We start from the raw sequence: 14,688 nt of genomic DNA on the forward strand, positions 1-14,688 counted from the left end.
AAGTACTGTCATTAAAGGAGGCAGAGGAGGAAGTGACCATGGAGGAAGAGAGGCAGAGGTTGGTTAGATTAGCGGAGCAACAGAATCGTCTGAACAGTTTAGAGAAACAGAGAAGAGGCTGAATTGTGAGCTAAGTTTGATAACAGTTTACTGTCTGCTCATCAACACGAGGTAACACACTGCACAACCACCACACACCTCCTCGGACCCCCCCGGAGTTTAGACTGAGTTTATTGTGACTCCTGCTGGACAGGAAGCAAAAAGGCAGAAATTAAAGCTGCAGTTTTCTGACTCTTTCCTGATCCCCTGAAGTGGATCTGTGTGGATATTAACCAGCTGTTTCAGCACAAACATCTCATGTGCCACAAGCATCGGCGTACATTTCTATATAGTTCCCCACTGCTGAGGCTGTTCTTTGTTTGTAAACCGTTCATCATCTAATCTCTACAAAAACGAGCTGTGTCTGTCACGTTGGGAAGTAAAGCACGCTGCAGTGTAAAGGTGAGGCAGCATGTCTCTGTATTGTCTGAATGATGCATGAAAGTGAATATCCCCTCAGGATTAATAAAGCATCTGCCGTGTGGTGTAGAAATGCTGTTGCCCCACAATGAGAAGGTCGTTGTGCGGTTCCTGGCCCAAACATGTCTAGGTTGTCCGTAGTGTGATGGATTGCGCTACAGCCTGGAAAAGCGGTAGATGGATTATCTGATAACTTGGTGCGATGGGACCCCTCCACAGAGGGGTCTTAGAATGTGTGTTTTTAGGTAATTAACCTTGTTTTATTTATTATTGTTTCGGCCACCTAACATTCATGACCTTCAAATGCTCTGTTCGACTCCAAAGCAGTTCCTAATAGATCTCTGTAAGCTGATCGGGAACTGGTTTTATTGTTTTTCCTCCAGCTGGGCCTGCCAACCCTCAATGACACGGCTGTCATATTTCTCTGAGTTGTCCTGTTGTCAATCCGGGGAGATGTGCTGCTCAGATGTACATCAACCTCCAGCCTCCAGCCGGAGCACTCAGACGCCTGGATGCAGACTGCAGTCCAGTGCTTCAATGTGCACAGCTGGCCTTGAGTTCAGAAACAAATGAAGATTCCATAGCTAATAGAGGATGCACTATTAGTTCTCTCCGTCTTGCCACCTCAGCTGCTTTCCGGACAGACCAGTTGCGCAGTAGACACTATTGTAGTTTCACTAAGACTGCTAAGTACACAGGTATGTGATGTGGAATTTTAATTCAAGTTTAATCCCACATCATAACTATGAAAGGAGCACTGATCAGGTGCATTGTTTTTGCTTTTTGCTGTGCTCCAGGGTTGCTCATGGCAGACAGGCTTGAAGATATTGGTTTTGGCTCTGAAACTCAAGACAAGGCTGCTGACATTGAGTTCCTCGATGGGGTGGATGAGGGTACGCAGGACAAAGTTTAGGACTCCAACATCTTCAGGGCAGATACCACCTTCATTAACACAGAAGCCCAGTCAGGTGACACAACCAATCCCACATCCAACTGTCGTGCCAAAGTAAATGTGGATGCAGCATAAATGCCTATGCTGTTAATTCAGCTTACCCATGTATGCCAGTGCAACATTAAACATTACCAGGCGCACACAGTTTTTTCTGCATTGCTATATGACACTTTATGACCGAAATTGCACAGCATGAACTGCGATTACAGAAGCTAGAGTTTGAAAAGATGGAATCACTGTAAATTTGAATGAAGTATTGACAGGAAAGGAAGAATGTTTGGACAGATGTAATGAATAAGACCGGGTTTTACAGTTTTTGTCTTGGAAATTTCCCTCACTGCTTATATAACCAGGAATAATGCACGAATTGTGCCACTCCAAGTTGCTGGTATGCAATATCAGGTTGACTTTGCGTTTTGTGAAAGTGTGTCGTCATTCTCCCAGTGCATGTGTATGGCAATAGCTTCCTTTGTTTTGTGATGGTAATTGAACATTAACTTCCACAATCCAAAACATATTGTTTGAGAGAGAGGCTCTACAGAATTCCATTGATATAACAATTAAACTCTGTGGTGTGAAAAAAGTGGCATGTGCTGTGATGTTAATTAATGTTTTCTGATGTCAGTTAACATTGGACAGAAAGGCACCATTCAATTGTACTCCTGAATTTTTAAATTAGTTTGTAGTTCAAATTATCAGTGACTGAACAGTGAAAACAAATTAAATCAGTATTATTCAACCATCTGAACAAAATACATTGTTTGTATTCATTGGACATATAATTAGATGTAATTATATATGTAGAAAATACCCACACATTTATCACAAACATAATCAGCAGTGTTTCTCTTCTGTGAGATCCATGTCAAAATGTGAGAACATTGTTGTTCTGGCTTAAAATGAATGTTTTTATTACAGACAATGCATTTTTAATTTCCACATAATTACATGCAAATTTTTTAAATAAAAGGGTAAAACTTTCTAATCAACTAAGGATATGATTTACGATGGTGTGTGACAACAATTCTCTGGTATTATGGCCACAGGTATGCAAGCACAAACATCGGAGAAGGAAACTGGCCTCATAAGATGATGGTGTGAAAAAACGAAATAAATAAATTAATACTTCCTCAAGTTGTGTTGATGCAGAAAAGAGAATAATAACTGTCAATCACGATAAATGCTTTGACTTTGCTCTTATTAAATGTAAATCAGAATGAGTTTGATTGCTAAATGCTGATTTAAATGCAATGCAACACATCTAGGCAATTGGAATTTTGTTAGTTCTACCTTTGTGCCTTCATGATTTGTCTCCTTCAATTACTTTGTGTTATGTGTCGTTTCTAAATGGGCAGTGAACTGCTACACAGTTCACCCCTCAAAAAGCTAAACTGCATCACTGACACTGGCTCTAATCTGTCCAGCTCTCAGTTTGAATGCTGAATGCCCCACATTTGGGTGTGAAGAGAAAACGATAAGGGGACCTGATAAGCTGGGCCTGTATATCTTCAGAGAGAACACAATAGTCCCACTGAGCAGGCATGGGACTGACACAAAATCCCAGCCGGCTGTTTTTATGCCAATGCTTAGGCTATCTTTCATCACTTCCCTGTTCTTCCAGTGGCATCTATCTGATTGAATTAATGTCTTCCATTTTAAATAATAAAATGGCCTTTGCGTGGCTCATTCAAATTTGAAAATGATTTTCGGACAATAAGAGATAAAGGCACTTGTGGATTGATCTTGCATATTCGTTTAGGATAAACAGAGGCAGCCATTGTGCCGTCAGTGTAGCCTGGTATCACGCAGCTCACGTCTGGTCAATGGATACATTTTAGAGACACACTAGACATTCACTATACGTAACATTCAAGCCAATGCAGTTTTTGTGCAGGGAAATCATTCACAATAAAATCTGAGAAACAGATTTGGACTAAAGATTTCCTGTCAGGTGCATACGGTTATTTTTGTTTTTCTTTTCTTTTGGCAGATCCATTACAACCGGTTTGGGTGGATGTTTGCCAACATGCCTTCAGTGTGCTCTGCCTGTGCCCTTCAACCAAGTGTAGTAATTACTTGCTATGCTGGTTTTAACGGTGCTCCATGAATGTAGGTAATTCTTGAGAACCAAATCACAAACTAATTCCATGAAATGTTAAACACATCAAAGTGTTGCGATTTCAATCAAATGTCCGTGGGTAACCTGGGTGCTTGTGCACTGTGGGTATGTAAAGTCTCATTCGCCAGTCAGTGGTGTGGTAGGAAAATCAAGCTGCTGTCTCTTTGTGCTGCGGAGTTTAGATCAGTCTGGACAATTTGCCTAACTGTTCACTTATCTCCTGCCATTCACATCAAATACGTTCCCATATCACGGCACACAGCAGCATCCACATTAGCTGTCATAAGACCGAAACTAGATTTCTGGAGTTCATCTCTTTATTTCTTCTGATCATTTGATGGAAGCTATAATTTAATTCTATGTTCACCTCTTTGTGCTGCATTAATGTTGGACAATGCAGTGTCTTGAATGAGGCAGTTTAGGCAGGTAAGGTAATACAGAAATGATGGTTTACTTGCTCTAAACAAGCACAGCCACTATTTTTAACTCGAAAAACTAAAACAGGTTGAGGTAATTTTGTCATAATTTAAAAGAAATAAACTATTTCAGTCCAAACAACTTGAAACTAATTTAGTTTTGCTTAAATGCCTCACTTTATCATATTGACTTGAATCTGCTGTTCAGTCCCAGCGACAGTCATTTCAAACTTGCTTTTCTTATCTTCTCCCCCTCAGATATTCACTTTCCATTAAGAAATAGCAGCAGTAGCAGCCACAAACATAATTAGTTGTCTATAAAGTAAATAGGGAAGGCTGACAAATTGTACTGACCTTGTTACTAAATGTAAAGACTCAGCATTTAAATGAACACTAAAATTGTTTTCATTGTTATGGAAACTCAAGTCAACAAATTTTTTTATGTTATTTAACTGAATTTTATTTAACACTATTGTGTTTAATTTTGGATACATTTCAGATGTAAAGAACATATGGGTCATGACAAGTGCTGCTCCAAAGAAACCCAAGTGTGTCTTTGCTCCATATTAATTATATATTAACAGAATAAACCCAATAGGATATGATGGATATGCATTTTAATTTAACATATAAACATCTGCTTGTTTCATGTAATGTAACGATATGGCAATAAAGGCAGTCACTAACTATTATCTCAATCCAAAGAGGTTTCAAATTGTTTTCTTTATTTCCCACAATCTTCAATATTAAACTGAGTTACAGAAGTTGTCTTCAATTAAAGATGATCTCTTATCAAAAATTAGATTTATTGTCATTTATAAAGTTTGCACTTGAAATGAGATTCGTATTCAGGTCAGGATACGAACAATATAAAGAACGTTATTTCGTGCCACTCATATCACAGCAGTGTTGGTTTTCTGAGACTCAAAGCCAAATGTGCCGCAGCACAGCGGAGGCATTTAACTCATGACCTCAATGAGAGCAGGGTTTCCTCTCCACAGATAAACTACTTGATCCTGCTCTCCATACCAACTGCTCCAAATGCCTACAAGCTCACAAGGGTATTCAGGGTCAGCGTGAACGGAAGGCAAGACGCCCCCCCCCCCCCCCCAAAAGCTTACTGTACACATCAAGGCATTCAGGCTTGACATTGTGAAACTGTATTTTGTGCAGATTGTCGTCTTCTTTTTTGGTGAGCAGGTGATAATAACAAAAAGATGATGGGAAAAAAAAAAAAAAGTTTTGTCAGCCAGTGCCATAGTAGAGAAGGATTACAACAGCAAGATAGGTCAGATTGGACATAGTGAAGACAGATTTGCTTGTGAACAGAGGTCACAGAAAGGACTCACTTTTATCTTGACAGCCATCGTCGTGCTTGTACTGCCTGTAGGAACTTGCATGGCAGTTATGGCAGACTAGCAATAACTAGCTGTGTGGCATTTCACACTATCCTGTGTTAAAACACAAATTACTTCTATTATATCTGCATACATTTAGTGGGAAAAAGGCAAGAGCTGCAGATTGAAGTTGGTCTCTTGTCATTGTTCTAATAACAATTAGAGCTATTGACTGAAACCAAAACACCGATTTATATAACTGATCAGAATATTATGTGTTGGTTTCATAAAACTAAAGTCTCTGGAGCTCCTTTTGTTGAGTCACAGAACATCACCCAAATTGAAGGTGTGAAATTCAGAATATTGTCTTGTTTTAAAATAAAAACAATCACAAGCTTTATTTGTTTAAAACGTCAACAACATTTACATACTTTAATGATATCTCAACAAATGAAAACTATGAAATGAACCAAATAAGACGAACAATACAGTTACTTTGCTACTTTATCACTTATTTATGTGTCCTTGTACTTCATTGCTGTATTTTCCTTATAGTAAATTATTTCCCTTATTTGTTAATGTTTTGATCCTGTGATCAAGTATGCTTCCCTCTTCACATTATAAGATCAGTGTAAAAACACTAAATATGCACAGGTCACAGGTGAGTGTTACACAAAATATTGCTCCTAAAGATCATTAACAATCAAAAGTGTGTGATTGATTTCATACAGCATCTTTCAGATTAGCATTAATACCAGTTTCTTCATTATAAACTCTTCTTAGCATATAAGCATGATTTGACTTTGGCATGTTCGTATAAAAAGCGTTTTGTTTTTTTTTTTTGTTGTTGTTGGTTCTTTTTTTTTTTTTTTGATAAGGCACAATAAAGAAAAGCTCAGTGCAGTGTCACAACAACAGGAAACATACAAGTATCAACAGTGTGTAAACAGTTCAAACATATCTTTATCAAAAACAGTCAGTTAAAACATTAGCAAAACAGTACATGTGCATACAAGATCAAATAAAAGATAAATTAATGAAATTGTCACTTCTCTGACTCCCTCCATCCTCTTGCATTCCTTCCAAACTTGTAAACCAGTCTGCGTCCGTCCACCCGTTCTAGGATTTCCCTTTTGTAGTAATATCTGGAACAAATGCAATAATGTTCACTTCAACATGAATTAACTGCCGGAGGTTGGATTTAGTGGCAACTGATGGTTCACTTGCTTCATGTTAAATCTCGTCTGTTTTCATTTTGACCTGTTCAACTGAAATGCGATATGTTACACAATATGTTACACAAAAAATAAAAAATAAAAAAGTCCAATCACTTGAAAGATCCTTGGAAGGCACATGTTTCAGTCATTCAAATGAAAGGAATAGCTTACGACAAAGTGAGTTCATTGCTTTTGTTATTCATAACAAAAAGCACCACTCGGTTTGGTGATGCCATCACGCTGAAATCCTTCCAAGGCATCGCAGTAAATAGAAAATCAGCTTTGTGGTCACAGTGACAGTACCTGCAGGCACATTTTGTAGTTCCCAATGGTTTGCACCAAAATGAAATTAAGCTCATTAGATCAGCTCATTTGAATGTAAAGCTGTGTGACTATTGCAGCAGCCAGGAAGAATTTCTGAGCAGTGTGCCATTTCAGTTCACTTGGAGAAAAAAAAAGTGAAACATGTAGCAGCTCAAAAGTGACTCAGTTTTATATAATCAGCAGTGGGATACGGTGTTAGGTGCATTGGTTATATATGTGTAACTCTTTATGATGTCACCCATTGAAATTTGTGCCTCATCGCAGATTTTGAAAAACTACTAACTACTGCCAAGCTAAAAAAAAAAAAAAAATGTATTAAAATGCAGGACTCTCAAAGGCCATGAGTTTTTCCACGAGGCCGAATAAATATTTTGCTCACAGTCTGTCACGAATGTGCGTGAATGTGTGTTTATGTTATGCAAAGACGATGATTTGTATTTGTGTAACTGCGTGTATGATAGCAGAGCAGCCGTACCTCATCGCCCGACTTAGTTTCTCATAAGTCATGCTGCTGTTATTCTTCTTCTTGCCCCATAACTGTGCCACTGCCTCTGACTTAAGGAATCTGAACACCCCCTCTGTCCGATCCTCCCACTTGATGAGTCCTGGATTTCGCTCTGGGTTCAGTAGAATGTCCCTGATGAACTCCCACAGGTGGGTCCCTCTTGGGTCTGTGGAGGAGGAGAAATGGGTCAGATGGCAGAATTATATACATATTTGTTGAGATAAAGAAATTGAAGAACAGAAGTATGTATTCAGTTTACTTACTGTGTTTTTTGACCTGATGGGGGCGACTGTAAGACCTTTTTATGTCTGAGAGGCAGAAAGAAGAGAGAAGTTCAGTGTCTTGGTGAATCCTTTGGGTCTAGCTGATTCTGAAGTGTGAATGTGTTTAGACCTGTGTCGACAGCACAGCAGAGAATGACTGATTTGAATTTGTATTGGATTATAAACTCACCAGGACTAGAAGGTGTTGGAGAAGCAACAGGTGCGAGGGGATTTACCGCAGGATCGTAAATTTCTGAGTTAACAGAGGACAAAAACAAATTTACTCATGATATGATCGGTTCCAGCCATAGCATTAGTAGCAGAGATAATGCAGATGTTTATGATACCTCCAGGTGGATAGCTGACATCTGGAAACGGACAGGAGAAATCTACTGTAAAAAAAAAAAAAAGAGTGGGGGGGGTGAGTGGAAGCAGGATTAATACATCCGTCTTTGTTCTATCTTATTTAATTTTCTTCATAACTTTAATTTAAGAACTCTTACGCTCTGGTTTGAGTTCCAGTTGACCTATTTCCATATGGCACTGCCCTGTGCAGAGATGAGAAGAAACATTTTAACACCAGCAAGAATCTGGATTTTATATGAGTGACATCACGACATAAAACACAAAAAGCCTCTTAGGGACCCTGAATTACATGTGACTCTGTAAGGCAGTCAGAGATTTCATTGCTTAATGGGCCATTCAGCCTATTTTAGAGACTGAAACAGATAGATAGTGCTGCACTTCCTGTGCCAACACATTTATGGTGAGGAGAAAGTCATGAGAGTGAACTCTTCACACAGCCTTCTTCACCACCAAACGAGTAGTACTACAAGAAGTAGTAAGTGACACCGTGGGCAGTATTGGAAAGCTCATCTAAATTTTGGTAATCACTATTCTTGCCTACCACAATGGCCTCAAACATTTTAGGGCACATCAACCAGTTCGACAACAATAATAGATTCATAGCATCTTCACTGAAGACACTAAACGTGTTTCTTGCAGCCAGCATTAACAATAGCAGCACTGTGTAGTTTTAATTTGGCTTCCCTGTAAAATGTCCTTACACTGGAAGTTAAACCTGTTGTGCCTGGTTTTTTTCGACAGTTGTTTTGAAAGGGCATTGAGCTCTGCGGTTAGATTAAGTCTGACGCGATGGAATCATTCATCTCATTGTCATTCTATCGTTTTCTCGTATGTCACATCCAGAAAAGGCCAAAGGTGAAACCCTCAGGCCTATGTTGCTGCAGTAGCCCTCAAACTCTGATTAAAACAAAGTGGATGAACCAGTTTTTTTCAGCTCGTTTCTCAGCTTAATGCCTCCACTGTGCTTTGTTAGAAGACCCACTATAGGAGAGGCAAACAACAAATCCATCATCTCCCTTGCTTTCTCTCGCACTACTTCACTCCTCTACAGCACCATGCAGTCTGACTCTTGACTGGCTCTGCGATCCCTTCTCAGCACCACTTCATCAAAACTGCTATACACCCATCTTGAATCACCCAGCTCCCACTTTATTGGGACTAATCATCCCCCTTTTCCCCTCTTTTAGCCCTCCCTTGGACTTTCCGACGCACCGCTCCACTTGAGCTCTGTGATGCTGTGGAAGAGAATGGGTCCCATGCTGCCGGCAGCACGGATGAAATCCTGGTAACTCAGGCTACAGAGCTGATGGCCATCCATGTCAAAGTTTTGGAAGGGAATGTTTGTGGCATCGATCTGGTGCATGTCCATGACTTGCTGCAGCCACTCCCACACTTGGTATTTACTCCAGAACTGAGGCTGGGAGTCATGAGGCCAGAGGCGACTTGAGTAACCAGACATCATCATTGACCCTGGGGACAAACATCAAGAGTCAACACTGTAAACATTATAAAGACGCCTTAATTCATTTTGTGTTATTGTAAATATGCGCCTGATGAGGAAAAATACGAGGAGGCTTTTCACTACCTAATCAGTAATTGATCTGCAGAGCAGTTTACTGAAAGAGCAGTTGAGCAACCTGTCAGTCGGGAATCTCTAATTTGTTTCTCGTCTTTCTGAGCTTTGTGATCACCAGGTGAGCAATACATCAGCAGCTAATTGTTGATGATGATTTTCATTCTGCATTGCGGTTGGATTGTTGAACAGAAGCAATCTGAATTCTTCGGCGGAACAAATTAGTATATATTTCTTGAGGCATTTTAGGAGATGTTAGTCAGACAATTTAATTAAACTGTTTCACACCGTTGAAGAGTGCATACATAATATCTCCCAGCCATACAGCAGAATTCACCATGAGTGTGTTTACACCTGAGCCTCACCATCAGGGTAGGAGTTATTCAGGCCCCAGGATGAGGTAAGCTGGCTGTCCAGGGTGGTGGTAGGAGTTACACTCATATTGCAGATGCTACACTCTGATGTACCATGGCCCAGGGGCTGCGGCAAAAAAGGAGCCAATGATTTTAAGCAATCATTTTTGCACATTAAGGTCATACAATGCCACAACAAACAAGCCCCTGACAGTATGATTTACTTACAAAAAATATATATTTAAAAATAATAATATGGTAACACAATATATTATACACAATCCAGCATTACAAAGTAGTATCTCAAAGGACTTCCATAGGAGCGCAGTTAGTGGGCTGTTTGAGTTGTCCATTGGCCATAGCAAAGTTACCGATTAATGAATCGGTTGGGTTTTATGAGTTAATGGAGGTGAATTTGGTTATACATAGCAAAATGTCCATTGCAGTGCCAATTTGTGATCATATTTCTCTCAGGTCAATTTTATTTTAAGCAGATAATGATTTTTCTTTATTTTTCCTTTGTGACTTAACAAAATGGTTTATACCAGCTACATTTTCTCTCACATTTGCGATTAGCAGCTACTGAAGGCAAACAGGGCAGTATAGATTCAGACTTAACCACAAATACATTTGCATCCCATGTAAATAAAGACTTTCATAATTATAGCAGCTCCAGTGTTTCGGCCAAAAACAGGCAGAGAGGAGTAGCCCAAACACAAAGCTGAGTCATATTCAGTGGTGGATGCTGCCAGTTTCTAGTTTCATGTTTCTTTGTTAAAGTTAATTGGAATAGACACTTAATGTTTGTTCGGTTTGTTTTTGGTTTGGCTTGGCAAGATGGCCAAGGTACTGTCTTACACCTACATTTTACAGTTATTGTACCTTATATTGTATTTTTAAGTTCTTCACACAAATAATGGCCCCTTTGAATGAGAATATTCTCAAACAGAACCAAATGGCTTGGTGATGTCATCTTAATATATTTTAATATATTTTAAAAAGTACAAACTGGATATCTGTTCTCGTGCCTGAGCTGAGAAATCTGTGACAGTTGAGTTAGTGTTGTAAAGGCTATTGAGTTATCATCTCATAATCGGACTCAAAGGTCACCGCGATGAGTGACATAAGCTTGAAGTTACTGCACAATGAAACTAATTCTTTACACAGTGACCGTATTCACCTGAAGATCTTAGTCACACCTTTATGGTCGGCTAGAAATAAAATCATGCCAAGCCTTGTCAAATATTTCAACAGTAAATACTATGCTGACAGTTTAACAGATCCACAACAAACTGACAGGCACCTGAATCTCTTAAAACATCTGCTAGATCAGATTCATAACTACCCAGAGATCACAGAGTAAGATTTTCCCCAGTGATAAGTGTCACATGCCGTTATGCCAAAGTAGATCAGCTCCTCAACTGCCAAGTCTGCTCAGAAGGCGTTATGCTGTGTGTGAACCTTCAACATTGCCTACTTCTGCCAAACTGGTATCCCATCGGCAAGCGAACAAACTTTCTGTCAATACAACAATCACTTTCCAGCTGAGCAAAGAAAGGAGAGGAAGACATAATCACGGTTATTGATCTATATGCTTACATTAATTATGCATTTGCTGTCACCTCAGGAGATGATTATCAGCACTGCTTTAATGCTTATCAGTCCTACGATAGCATGGAAGCTAACCTGGTCAGGTAGATGGATCTTTCTACTGTAAACATCGCTTGATGACCTGGCATTAAATATCCAACCCTTCTGCAACACCAGCTGAGAGGTGCAGGCAGTGCCATGTTGGTATGTGAATGTGTGCCAGTCACATTACAAATAATTGTTGCCCTAAACTTGATTTTCAGGAAAATTATATTCTCTGTAATTGTGATAATTTCGGACGAATCTCCACCCTATTACCTGTATTATGACTCTGACTGAGTACAGTGTACATTAAGTACACGGTAGTCTGGGATGTAAATCAACTGGAAAAAGAAGGACCAATTTTCTCCACTTTTTTCCTCCAAAACATCCAAACATTGAACTGAACACGCCACTGAGAGCAGATTATTCTAAAAAATTAATAGCATTTACACACCATGCCACGCTAGTTAGACCAGCCTCCAGTTTGATCACACTGTACTTATCTATTTTTCAGAAGCACTGTTGGCTTCCCATCACTGGTGCTACAGCCTACCAAAGCAGAAGGAGGAGGTCCAACCAGGGTCCCACGTATGATACAGGGTCCCACGTAGCTCCAATCTCCACACAGCTGAATAGAGATCGATTATAATTTCCGAAGACTTCAACATACAAGAGGACTGGTGGTTACAGTCAGGCAAAATGAGCCCTCTTGCTTCTCAGATGTGTGAATTAGCCAATGGAAGTATGCAGACACACTAGGTGCTGCCCCACTACAATGGGTGTTTTATCCTCCTAACTTCCTTATTCATCTCCAATTGGCTACCTGTCAAGGCTCATACCAGGTGAGTTTTTGCATAGCACACACCCACACACTCACCTCCCCCAACTTGCCGAGCTCACACTCAGCACCTGACACAATTTTTTTACTTGCTATTGACACAGTTTCCTTTTCACCTTCTCTCTCAAACAAACGCTCACTTTCTCAAGAGGCCAGGCACGCACTCATGAGGAGCTACACACACAAGCATGGGCGCACCAATGTACCTGAAAAGACCCCCTGTGGGAGAGCTAAGCTGCTGAATGCATTGTTCATATAGGTGCTGAAAATAGTGTTTAACCTTTAGTAGAATTTTCTCTTGTGTTGGTATGTAGCACAACATTTATTTTCCTTATTTCATCATGATGAATGAGGTGCTGACAGTGTAGGTAAGAAGACCTGAGAGGATTTGTTTCTTTTCTTATTTGAATGTTGCTGAGGAAACAAACAAATAATAAAAAAGAAAAACATTACTGCTTGACTATGTGCCTGAAACCACTGCAAAAGAATGCCTTTGTTTAAAGTGTTGTAAATTTTCAACTGTCTTCTAACATGGTGGCATGTTTGAACTGTTTCATTTGCAAATTTAGATCACACTTTGTGCCGCTGTTCACAATCTAGGTCAAGCTTATTTTCCCTGACAGCTACAGTTGACCTCACTTTGTCACATCAAACTTTGATCAGTGCTTTAATAGCTGTCGCCCACACGCTGTGATCTACAGGTGAAGACTGGCAGTTGACAATTAGTTTTGGTATGCGGCCTACAAATCCCGGTTAGAGCCACACAATAATCAAAGGCGTAAAAGAAAAACAACAGCAAAAAAAAAAAAAAAAAAAAAAAAAAAAAAAAAAAAAAAAAATTAAGAATGGGAACGACACGCGTCAATTCTTTGGCAGTGTTCATACATGCTGAACTCTTTTTATCGTATATTTGCATCTGTGATGTTCACAAGATTTGCTGTATTTAAAGGAGACATCAATGATTTGTTGTGTTGAGCATGAACACTGTAAACAAAGAGATCAAATGGTGCCTCCGTTCAAATGAGCTACTGAGCCTGACAAGGCTGCATTAATGAAGACATCAAATCTAGCAGTGATTGCTTTTTCTTTTTCCTTTTTTTTCCAAATTCCTTAAAACACGTTTGTCCTGTTCTGGCAAAACTGGATGGATTAAACACGATCCATGCAGGAGTAAATGTACACATAAAAAAAGAAGCATTTTCTCAAACTATCTGCTGTTGTCCTACACTGACAATGATCTGAGGGGGTTCAAACAAGTCTAATTTTACTTAACGCCAATTAGGGAGTTCTAAATCTGATGTGATCTGCAGCATTGTACCACCACAGTATTTCTTGGGAACCATATCATGTTGACAATAGAAGTGAATTTTGAGCATGGTTGGAATAAAAGGTTGATACTGGGAAAGGTCAACGAGGAAAGTCTGTCAGGTCTGTCAGGAGCTTTCTGAGCAGCTGAGTTGATGCTGAACAGATCAACTCAATTCACTTGCTTCTAGATAATATGCAGTTAAAAAAATATTCCTAGTCTTTATATTCTATCAGAAAACTAGAATAAAACATGCATTTCATTATAAAACAGTCTAACTCATTATCCCAGTGGGACATTAAAGATCTTTCCTCATTCTTTAAATTCCTGTGATCAACACTCTGCCTTCTGTACTGTCCACAGTTCACAGTGAGCTCACTGGAACGTTCTCTGAGCGTGTGTGACTTGGACCCCTGCCCACAGCTCAGCCTCGGAGATAATGAGGGAATTCAGCGTTAGCATGATTATCTCTGAGAGCTGCCCTCATCTCCCCATGCACACTGGGCTGCTATGATCCTCGTGCTAAACCCACCGCTCCTGATCTCCCTTTAACTCTCTTTGACACGATCCAACCTGCATGAGTTACTGATAACTTGCCCACAGCCCTGTCCTCGCCCGATTGCTACCTATTTGTAACACAGGTGCTATTTTTTGGACTTTTTCAGAGCTAGCCCATCCTCTTTCCAAATAGTAAACTGACTGTGGCGTGTAATTTGGGAACCCAAGGCTGACTCTGTGCCATCCTGCTGCAAATGGCTCACCAGTGGATGGGATGTGTTTAATATCACATCCCATCCACTGGTGGACTGAAGTCACACACTTCTCATTATTGGCTAACAATTTGACCTGCTTCTCAACTTCTTCAGGGTTTTTTTTTTTTCCCCCCCTATAATTTTTTGCTATGCCTCATATTTGACATCTCATTTCATGGATCTTCATTCTCCCCTTTTTCAGGGTGGATGTAGGTC

The 14,688-nt window shown here is 39.8% G+C and overlaps 1 protein-coding gene across 3 annotated transcripts; it reads right to left on the bottom strand.

Annotated features, from left to right (window-relative positions):
* Nucleotides 1–6,154: 6,154 nt before the first annotated feature.
* Nucleotides 6,155–12,341, bottom strand: ehf (ets homologous factor). Of its 3 annotated transcripts, none has more exons than XM_029523452.1 (9): nucleotides 12,130–12,341; nucleotides 9,957–10,071; nucleotides 9,231–9,488; nucleotides 8,156–8,200; nucleotides 8,000–8,044; nucleotides 7,843–7,905; nucleotides 7,653–7,697; nucleotides 7,360–7,555; nucleotides 6,155–6,488 (listed from the first exon to the last, which is right to left on the bottom strand). In XM_029523452.1, exons 2-9 carry the CDS (start codon nucleotides 10,030–10,032, stop codon nucleotides 6,389–6,391), a joined length of 828 nt encoding a protein of 275 aa, XP_029379312.1. In that variant the 5' UTR covers nucleotides 10,033–10,071; nucleotides 12,130–12,341; the 3' UTR covers nucleotides 6,155–6,388. The 3 variants fall into 3 exon arrangements, with proteins under 3 accessions (XP_029379312.1, XP_029379311.1, XP_029379310.1); XM_029523451.1 differs by having other exon boundaries at nucleotides 8,000–8,041; nucleotides 12,031–12,341; XM_029523450.1 differs by having other exon boundaries at nucleotides 12,031–12,341.
* Between the last annotated feature and the right edge of the window lie 2,347 nt (nucleotides 12,342–14,688).

This window comes from Echeneis naucrates, chromosome 16, assembly GCF_900963305.1.
Source record: "Echeneis naucrates chromosome 16, fEcheNa1.1, whole genome shotgun sequence".
In the NCBI taxonomy this organism is placed as follows: Eukaryota; Metazoa; Chordata; class Actinopteri; order Carangiformes; family Echeneidae; genus Echeneis; species Echeneis naucrates.

Excerpts from the sequence above, each read along its gene's own strand:
- ehf (XM_029523450.1), bottom strand. Across the intron at positions 7,906-7,999 it reads TGTCAGCTATCCACCTGGAG|AAATTTACGATCCTGCGGTA; the intron begins GTATCATAAACA and ends CTGTTAACTCAG. Across the intron at positions 6,489-7,359 it reads AAACTAAGTCGGGCGATGAG|ATATTACTACAAAAGGGAAA; the intron begins GTACGGCTGCTC and ends CATTTGTTCCAG.